The sequence below is a fragment of the Myotis davidii genome, unplaced genomic scaffold (genome assembly GCF_000327345.1).
Source record: "Myotis davidii unplaced genomic scaffold, ASM32734v1 scaffold474, whole genome shotgun sequence".
NCBI lineage: Eukaryota > Metazoa > Chordata > Mammalia > Chiroptera > Vespertilionidae > Myotis > Myotis davidii.
This window is the reverse complement of record NW_006285783.1, coordinates 108,931-119,478: the sequence shown is the minus strand read 5'-3', so window position 1 is coordinate 119,478 and position 10,548 is coordinate 108,931. Positions and strand designations below refer to the sequence as shown.

Genomic DNA, 10,548 nt, shown 5'->3' with positions numbered 1-10,548 from the left:
GGGGGGGGGGGGGCGCTTTTAGATACTCGTGCTATGGTAAACCCTGAGAGGAGCTAGCAAGTGAAATGGCAAGATTCCTTCCTCTGCAAACTCCTGAACTCCACTTGTGCTACAAGAAATCATTTGTTCTGCAAAACACAGAGGAATGGACTACATGACCTCTGCCCCTCCTAAGCCAGGATGTCCAGAACAACAACAAAACAGGGCAGCCCGGCTATTTTTTTTTTTTTTAAAGGGGGCAGAAGCACCTCTGTCCTCAAGGAAATCTCTTCCTTAAGAGGAGGGAGGGAGGAAGATGTCCATTATGCTCAGGGGCTTCCGATTTCACCGATTCTTGTAAACCTGAAACAGAGAAATCGAATTTGACGAGACAGAAATCCTCTTGCCCGCGCGCCAATCTAAAATGTTTCTTCTGTTGGTTTATAGCACTTCATAAATAACCCATCGCCAAGATAACACTGCGACTCTCTTCCCCCAGCACGGCAGTCCTGCGGCATCAGAACAAAGACTGTGCGTGTGTGTGTGTGTGTGTGTGTGTGTGTGTGAAAAGGGCCGGAGAGACTCCTTTATGGGAAGGGAGAAAACTGAGATTAAACATTGCAGGGAGCCGAGAAGCAGGTCTCCTCCTTTCCTGAGGGCATAGCTTTGTGGCAGCGAGGGGCGGGCGGCCTGTGGAAGATGCTGAACCAGTGAATGGAGAGGCCTGCGGGCCGGGCCGGGGGAGGGGCCGCCGTGCGCCTGGGAGGTGGAGGTGCAGCCGGGAGCTTGGAGCCCTCGCTAAGCATCGGGAATGATTTTTTTCTCATCAACAGTAAGTGCCGTTTCAGTCATCAGCTCTGCCTGTGGCCGGCGGGAGGCTGCTGTCTCTGTGTTGGGCTCTTTCGCCGCCTCGTTGTGGTGACAATGGAGATTACCGAGGAGAGATGGTGGCCGTGGCGCACGTGTGCCAGCCATCGGGGGATGGGTTCTCTCCCGTGTCAGCGTGCGTGTGTGTCTGCAGCCAGCCTCTGACAAGCAGGGAGGGATGTGACTGCACGGTGTGCAAAATGGAAGTCCTCCGGCGACCAGGCGCTTCAGAGAGGCAATTAGCTCAAATGCCTGGCCGTGCCCATGCCCCTGACCTGGCGTCAGGATCCGGGAGCAATTGATTATCTTACGATAAAGATGTTTAGTCGTTTGAAAAGATGCAGTTGTTCAGAATCAGTGCAGTGTTTTAAGCAACTGACAGCTGCCCATAGGTCTGAGAATCTGTTTATTTCTAGACACATTCAGATCCTTCAACCATCTCCGTTTCCCTGTGTGTATTTTAAGTCTATTTCCTCAGTATATTTTAAGGGAAGCTGTCCACATTGGCAGTGGAATTGTTTTAACTTATACTGCTCCGGGGCCTTATCACTGAACTGTAGACCCTTTGGCATGTAAGAGAATAGGACCAAAATGTAAATTATTCCTTGTACATGAATTTAATAGGTGAATCCTCCATCGTCACATCCTAAGACTTGGGCTTGATACATAGCATGGTGCTAACCTGGCTTGATTTTGTTTGTTTTGGAGGGAGAGCAGGGCTCTTACGTATTCCATTCTGATTCATTGCTGGTTAAGATGAAAGGAAAACTGTTCACCTTGGTTACTTTCTGCATTTCTGCCCACCATCCCTGCAGAAGAACTGCTTATGTGTAGCCACTCAGGCAAAATTCTTATCTTGTTTGGTTTCATATAAAAGAATTTTTATTCGGGTCTTGCATTAGGCCACACAGGTGAAGAACTTCCCCTTTGCCCCTAAATACTTTGTTTTTTCACCCTGGGAACTGGAATGCAGCTCAGGAAGCCATGCTTGCTTTTTTCTGGAGAAACAGAATTTGATGAAATACATACGTGAACCATGGCAGGTGCAGAGGTGCGAGCGGCCTCGGTGGCCTCGGTGGCGGAGGACGTGCAGTATTGAGGGTCGCTTCCCTGTGCCCAGCGTCTGGTATCTGGATGGCTTTCCTTGTTGCCCAGCATTAACTCAAGAGTTAAACTTTTTCAAGAGCAATAATAATGAGGCCTGACGGGGAAGCCGGGGGCCTGGGGTGGCAAAGGACCCGTGCGCCCAGGCCTGGGAAAGGTGATAATTAGATCTCAGTGTCTGTGCAGAAGAGAACGATACAAACTCAACAGCACATCTGCGGGCGCCGGGAGTAAGTGGTAACAGTATCTGAGGAGCAGCGTTTATCTCTGTCACCGTGTTTTTGGACACAGAAACGTGTTCAGTCCTGACCGGATGAATGTTTTGTAGCTTCTTGGTGACCTTCTTCCCTTTCCCTCCCACCTTCCCTTCCTGCCCTAAGGATGCGAGTGGTCTGTGTGCTTGTCCCTGCCGCCCTTTGCTCGCCCAAAACGGAGCCAACGTTTAGGAGCGTCTGTGACTCCGCTGTGGCTGCAAATTGTCTTGTGGCCGGATCGCTCGGAGGTGCACTGACCTTTAGCATACAGCATGGCCACCTGACTTATGAGAAAACGAATTTGAAGGCAGGAGTGAACATCGTGTACTCCGTCAGAAGAGAGGTAGTGAGCATCTCCTATATTGTTTTAGGATGTCTACATTAGATCATGCGCTCTCTGGGAGGGAGACCTGTTTTTGGTGATCTTTGCAGCCTCAGGATCTGCACAAGACCCTAAGACGGTGGTTCTCAACCTTCCTAATGCCGCGACCCTTTAATGCAGTTCCTCATGTTGTGGTGACCCCCAACCATAAAATTATTTTCATTGCTGCTTCATCACTGTAATGTTGCTACTGTTATGAATCGTCATGTAAATATCCGATATGCAGGATGTATTTTCATTGTTACAAATTGAACATAATTAAAGCATAGTGATTGATCACAAAAACAATATGTAATTATATATGTGTTTTCCAATGGTCTTAGGCGACCCCTGTGAAAGGGTCGTTTGACCCCCCAGGTTGAGAACCGCTGCCCTAAGACAAAGTGAGTGGTTAAATGTTTACTGAAATGAAACCATGGAGAATCTTACATGGGTACCCAAAATTCAGCCCATGGTGGACAGACCTTACCCTCCCCTTCCCCAGTTCATCCTGGAGCCATGGAACAAAAAGCACCCGTACCCCCAGTATGTGCACATGAGCACGCGCAGGTTTATATGTGGTGCCACGAGGGAAGTGCTTAAGAACTGCAGCTCGGGCCAGACTGCCCGGGTGTGAGTCCCGCCTCTGCCCGTTTCTGACCATGTCGCTGGGCAAGTTATTTAATCTCAGTGCCTCCGTTGTTTCATCTGTCAAATGGGGATATTAGTAGTGCCGATCTCATAGCATTTGTGAGGATTGAGTAAGTTGCTAGCGTGTGCGGCACGACAGGCTGGGCACCAGTAAATGACATCCTGTTCTACATACATCCCATGTGAGCGATAAAGTTTGTAAATTATAAAGCATACCCAGTGTAGAAATTTAAAAAGAATGGGACAATAACAGGAAGTCTAATGTTTTATTCCCGCATCCCATTGGTGTGTCTTGAGCCCTCCATGTTGGATACCACCAGCCTCTGCTCATTGCACGCCTCACCCTGGGATTAACAGGGTTCAAGGTCAACGCACCTCTCTATTTCTTGCACCAGGTCATTTTGTTGCTTGGTAGCTCCCTTCATTTAAAAACTTGCATTCTAGCCCTCTTTTTAGAATGGGAAGCTGGGTCCTGAGGCTGGAACAGGGCCGGGTGCGGGATGAAGCAGTGGGGCTGCCTCTGGGAGGCGGGACAGGAGAGCTGTGCAAAGGCTGCTGGGCCTGAGCTCCTATCTGTGGGGAAGCTCTCAGGCCTGGGCTGCTCCTCCAGACAGAGCCTTACCAGGAGGCCACCCCTTGCAAACTTGTGGAAAACTTGTCCTATGGGCCTGGGAGTCCCGGCAGCTCAGGATCGTGTGAGATGTTCTTTCTGGTCCCTGGGCCATCGGGGTGACAAGGCATTGGGGTGAGATGGGTGTACATCTGAAGCCACAGGAACAAAGGAGGGATCTAGGTTACAGCTGCATCCAGGCCTGGCCCTGGATTCCATTACTTCCTTTTTAATAAATCACCTGGGGCTTTGCAGGGAACTCCTCACAGTGTTTCCAGTAAAATGTAATTTGGAAAACATATCCCCTTGAAAATCATATGACCATAGTTTCTGCGAATGTGTCTCTCTTGGGCACTGTGTCAAATGCCACTCATGTACTTATATCTCATTCAAACTTCTCGGCCACCCAGTGAAGGGAGGTACTGATCCTGTTAACACTGTTTTATCGATGAGATTAAACAGAGGCAGGATTCAAACTCAGACCCTGACCACAGTCTGTGCTCATTACCACCAGACTCCACAGCCTACTGCTAAGCATGCCTACCTCATAGCAGTGTTGAAAATGAAATATTTATGAATGGACTTTGTGAGGTCCAATGCTGTATAAATGAGGCCTCATCATAGCATCATGTAATCCCAGTTAGCAATAATAAGAGCTAGTACCCTAGTGAGCACTTACTCTATACCAAAGGCTTTCCATGCATCCTTGTTTGTCTCACCACCACCTGCAAGGTGGATGACTTTGCAGATAATCAGGAAACCAGGAATCAGGAAAGTTGGGTACCTTGCAGGGGTGCACAGTTCATAGATGATATAATGAGAACAGAGTTTGGTCACCTCCAGAATTCTGGCCATAATTTCACCTCCCTGAAGCTTGAGGGGCCTCAGAGGCCTACTAGAAATGAGGGAGCTTGAGATAAAAGAATTTTCCCTAAATCATAAAACTAACTGGTAAAAGAGCTGGAGCAAGAAGTCCTGGGGTTGAGTTGGTCAGTTGTAGAATGCAAAAAATAAATACACGCGCGCACATACACCACTCTGTGGACTACTTAAATAGCTTGTGGTGGAAGCCTTATACACACTTACTCATTCAACAAAGACTTGGTGACACCTCCTGCCCGCCAGGTATTTGGGAGGTGCTGAGCCCCACACAGCACGCAGCAGGCACAGCACGAGGCGGGAGGGCCCCGGTGTAGGGAGCACGTGGACAAGGGGCAGTGGCAGAAGTGGAGGAGAGAGGAGGGGCCGCTTTGCCGAGAGTGGGGTTGGAGGCAGAGGCCGCTGACCACTGGAGCACCTGAACAGTCGGGAGATTATCCTGGTTGTCAGGGAGGGCGAGGACTGTGCGGGGTTTGAGCGAGGATCAGACTCGCATCTCTAACGTACACGTATGAATACTTTGGCTGCAGGACAAAGGTGGGTAGGAGGGCGAGGAGGGTGGGAGGAAGCTGCTCACAGGCAGGCAAGGAAGAGGAGGTGACGGTGGTGCTTGCTGTGGGTGAGGGCCGGTGCCCCAGTTCCCATTCCTGGTGCCATGGGATGGGGTTCTGATGGCACCTCGAAACACAGTGTTGCTAAGTAGGGAATTCCCATTGCAGCCATTACTTCAAGTCTCTGGATTTCACTAAAAATCCCACAGATCTCCAGAAAAAGCCCTCCCGCCCTCTACTTTAGGACTTTCGTGAAGGTGGTCTATGGAAACATTTTATTTCAGGATCGGTATGGAGACTGTTTTCTCAGCAGCTGTCGTTCCCCCTTGAGTCAGGCGGATTGGGGAGGTGGATGAGATTAGAGCTGTGCTCGAAAGTGTAAGCACCACGCCCCTCAGACGTAGCGGGCGTTGGTACATGTTCTGTGCTTGCTCAAGAGGGGAGTCCCAGGAGAGGCATCAAGGGTCAGATACCACCGAGTGAACCAGGCGTGTGGCTCTTCAACCCGTCAGGGTGCTTTTATTCACTGGCTGCTGCAGTCTCAGGGAGGTCAGGTGAGGCCACGTAACCTAGAGAGAAAGATGGGCTGGGCCCCGAGAACCCCACTCTGGGAATGATAGGACTTCATCTTTGTTTGGGAGATTAACTCTGAGTCCACTTGAAAGTCAACAGCAGCAGCAATTTTGGAAAGTGTCACAGACTCTGTGAAAGCTCCTATCTGGTGAGAGTTGTTCTCGCTATAAAATCAATGCCCAATATAGGTTGTGTGTTTTTCCCCCCATTTATCTTTGCTGTTTAAAGCATTACAGATGTCTCCCTTCCCCCACCCCCATTGACCCCTTCTCCCCGCTCCCGCCACCCCCTCCGTTTGTCAGTTTATTTCACCCCCAACACCCATTGGAGCCTTCTCACCACTGCGTGTTGCACTTTTGTGTTCCACCTCCTTTTTCTCTTTCCTGCACGTGTTTAGGGTGAAGAAGCTGAAGGAGACGTTTGCTTTTATTCAGCAGTTAGACAAGAACATGAGCAACCTTCGCACCTGGCTGGCTCGCATTGAGTCTGAGCTCTCGAAGCCCGTGGTCTATGACGTCTGTGACGACCAGGAGATACAGAAGCGGCTCGCCGAGCAGCAGGTGGGCCGTGAGACGTGGGCCTTTGCGAGGGGGTGGGTGGGCCTGCCACCTGCCGCTCACACCTGCCTCCTCTTGGCTGTGTGCTCGCATGGTCACGTTTCATGACACTGGTTGGTTTTTCCAGAGAAAGCCGACCGCCTGTCCATGTTCTTGGACGTGGAGGCCTCCCTCTCCAGTGCCCACCTCTCCACCGCCATTCACATAGTTCTCTGTGAAATCCTTGGAATAATGTTTAAGGTGCTGACCTTCATCTTAGTGGCCAACGGGTTTTTTATTTTGTGGGTTTTTTTTAACTTTGATCTTTGTTTTGTTTTTGTTAACATAGGGTTGGGCAAATGTAGGTTTACAGTTGTGAGAATGCGAAACACAGAGTTTATTCTTGTATTATTATTTATTAGTTATTTTACTATTTGTTTTACAACTGTAAACCCGCTTTTGCCCACCCCTGTATAGTTTTGGAAGGCAACAAATTGAAAGAAAAGCCATTTTTCTCACCAAGGAAGGTTTTCACGGGATAATACTCGGTGTCTGATGGAGTTTTTAAAAAAGTAAATAAAACAGAAAAGGTGTAATAGGAGCAAGCCTGGACCAGTAGCTCAGGGAGCCACCGGCAGTGCCCCCTGCCTTCCTGTCGTCTCTTATGTACCCTCGGAGCCAACCCTGGAAATTCCCTTGAAACCTCTGAGTCCTACCAGTGCTGACCATCACACCAGCCTCGGGTGCTCTTTAGATCACTGACTCATCATATCCACTTTCTTGCCCTCCACGGGCTCACTTTCACCTGCCTTCTCATTGCTATTTCTGAGCTTGTCTTTATTGGTAAAATTGTTGTTTATATTATTACTAGTGGCCTGGTGCACAAAATTCGTGCACATTAAAAGGGAATTAATTAGAGGAAATATTTTAATATTGCTATTTGTCCTTTCTCTATAAGAGAAATGTCAGAGATGAAAGAAAATTAGTAAAATGTATATGAAAATCTCCTTCCGGTTAGAGTCTGGGGTGCGCAGTGGGACCGGGAGTCAAGTCCCCGCCCACCATCCACACGCACTTCAAAAACACAGGAGACCCAGTCCCAGCCAGCCCCACCTGCACTGGGTGAGACTCAGACCTGGCCGGCCCCACCCCCATCAAACCCCTCTGGGTGGGGGACACAGCCTCAAGTCCCCCAGCTCAGCGCCGGGCAGGGGATGCAGCCTCAGGTGCCCTGGACTGGCACCGGGATGGGGGCCGTGGCCTGAGGTCCCCCATTAAGCCCCACCAGGCAGGGGGCGCCGCCTGAGGTTCCTCGCCCCAGACAGGCACCATGCAGCCTCAGGTCCCTGCTGTTCAGTCGTGGCGTTACTGCGTCCTGGCTGATTTGCATATTCCTCTGTTTTATAGATGGATTTCAGTAGCTTTCCTTTGCCTCTGTTCTTCTCAGACCCGTGAGCAGATTCTGTTTTGACCAGATAAGCAATGTGGATGTCATCGGGTTCTCAGACTCGAATCTGCTCTCTTCGTTACCCTGCCCTTTCCAGTTCCCGGAGCTCTCCCACATCTCTGGGCTCCCAGCCCCTTCCTCCTTCTTCAGCGCCAGCATTTTGCCTTTCTTCATCGTCACTTTTCCCTCTGACTCTTGACCTCCCTCTTCCACTTTTAAGGACCCCTGGGCCCACCCAGATAATTTAGAATCATCTTTCTATATTAAAGTCAGTTGAATAGCAACCTTAACTCTCCATTGCCATGGACACTAACATAGTCCCAGGTTCTGGGGATAAGGGGATGGAGGTGGGAGGATATTCCGTCTACCACACATGTCCTGAGGAAACTCAGTATTTTTGTGTGTGTTTTAATTTACCATATCTTTATTCTTCTAAGACCAGGCCTTAAATGCTCCATCAAAAACACTACAAATGTGTCACACACACAAATTATGTATGGGCCATTCCTAAAAACCGTACTTATGTTTCTGTCACTAATTAAATGTGATAAATTGCTTAATTGCTTCGAGAAATAAAACCTGAACACGTGGGATCAAGCCTGCAGCCCACAGTGGTCAAGAGATAGGATGTCCTTGAATTCTCATTGGGATGCCCCCGGGGCTCTGGTGTGGCAGGGTCAGGCCTTATAAGAGTCCCTTCTGTTTCTCCTCTGGGGGTAGAATTACTTTAGGTGGCGAGGATTGTGTGGTCCTCAAATGTAGAGAAGGTGCGACCTTTGACACCTTAAATGAAGACCCACTTGTATTGAGCCATCAGCATCACTCCCCCTTTCTTTGGTTCCAATTCCCATGGGGTGCCAGATGGTGGCTTGGGGGGAATTGTTGGCCCCGCCATTCCGTAATTACCAACAGCTTCCTCCTCAGTGGCCAACTCAGCTTCATGCCCACCCCCTAAACCACCGCACTCCCCAAGACCACCCTGATGGACTTGCCCGCCACCCCCACTGCTCCCAGGGAGACCTTCTGAGACCACCACAGGGACCCCACCCTTGGGATTTTCTGGCTGCTCAGCCTGGCTTTCTTCTCGCCCCTTATCTTATTGTTCCAGTCCCTTTTGTGCACTCACTCTTCCTGGCTGCATTGCCCGGCTCTAGTTTCATGCCCCCTCATCTCCCCTCCCTGTCCCCCCATCTCCCCTCCCTGCCCCCCGCCCCCAGCTTCAGTGCTCTGTCACCTGCTCTGGAGCAGAAACACAAACCCAGCAGGAGCCCTTTCCAGAGCTGTTGGCAAAGTCTTCCACATTGTTTTGTGCTGTTTCTTAGGTCCAGCTCTTCAGATTACATTGGCGCAGTTTTGTAAATCTTACTGTGCAAACGGTGCCCGAGTGGGTGCCCGTGGTAGGATTATTGTCGGTGTTCCTCATTGAGCACTGGTGTTAGGATTCCTTATTTATTATTTCAACACAGTTAAAAGGGATTTTCTTACATATGGGTAAACATTGGGGAAGCCGGTGGCAATGCTGTGAACCAGTAAGACTCCGTGTCACCCTCGTCGTGTGACGCGGGTCCTCGGCTGCGCTCACAGCCGCCGCCCTGCCCCTCGCCACAGCACGCGGCTGGCGGCGGGAGAACACTTCCTTCTGTCTGACTAGACTTTGAGGGGCTCATTTTTCATCAGTTAGGACCCGTGTTGAGACCTGCTCGATTTAAAATATATTTGCGTTACCATTTTTTTCTTTCATGTCCACGTGAACACAGAATGCCCCAAAGTGTGCATTTATTAGAAGAAAGGAAAACATTAGTCCTACCTGTGAACACAACAGTAGTAACTCCAAAATCAGACACAGTGAGGCAGCCTGGCGTGAACATCACGCTGCTGCCCCGCGGACAGAGGCCGCACTGTTGATGGAGCCATCCCTCCCGTAAACTGAGCTTCGTTGAACCCAGGGAACTTTCGTACCCTTAGGAGCGGCGCATTTAACTTTGTTTCTGCTATTTCGCAATGTAATTGGAATACTAAGTTAGTGTGTGTCTAAGTCACCCATCACTGATTTTGGCTCTCAGAAGCCTAGCTTGCCCAGAATCGCAAAACCAACAGCTCCTTCTCTCCCCCACCCCACCCCCACCCCAACCCCCATGCTGTGCGAGGGAAATATTCTGAGTGACACCTGAAAATACCATGTTCATTCTTTTTCTTTTTTTATAGAATTTGGTTGTTGTTGTTTACTTTAGAGAGGAAGGAAGGGGGAGAGGAGAAAGAGAGAGAGAAAGAGAGAACATTGATCAGTTGCCTTCTATTTACCCCCCGACTGGGGCTTGAACCCACAACCTGGGTACATGCCCTGACCAGGAATTGGACCTGCAATCTTTTGGTGTACATGACAACACTCCAACCAACTGAGCCAGGGCCAGGGCCATGTTTATTCTTAAACAGGGTTCCTATTTTTTCCTACAATCATGTATTTTCTCTTCATGAACGTTCCTCCCAAATTAGGGAAATGCATCACTATCACCAGGACCCGACTCGAGACCCTGTCCCCTCTCTGAGTTTGGCTGGACCCCATCAGTGGGTGGGGGGACTCTCTACCTCTGAGTCCTCCCCTGGGGCTGTGGCACCTGGGCTGGGCTGCTGGAAGGCTGTGCACCATACGCTGCATGCACAGCCTGGCGTGTGAGGAGATAACAAAAGTCTTAAGAACTCTGTGACCATACAAGGTGAAGAGTTTATTGCTAAAGA

General features: G+C 49.8%; 1 protein-coding gene across 1 annotated transcript in view; it reads left to right on the top strand.

Moving 5' to 3' along the window:
* SYNE2 (spectrin repeat containing, nuclear envelope 2) overlaps window positions 1–10,548 on the top strand; it is a 257,316-nt gene that overhangs the window by 226,045 nt on the left and 20,723 nt on the right. The window contains exon 99 of the mRNA XM_006756713.2: window positions 6,227–6,389. Within this exon, the coding sequence (XP_006756776.1) occupies window positions 6,227–6,389 (163 nt within the window). The remainder of the gene's footprint in view (window positions 1–6,226; window positions 6,390–10,548) is intronic.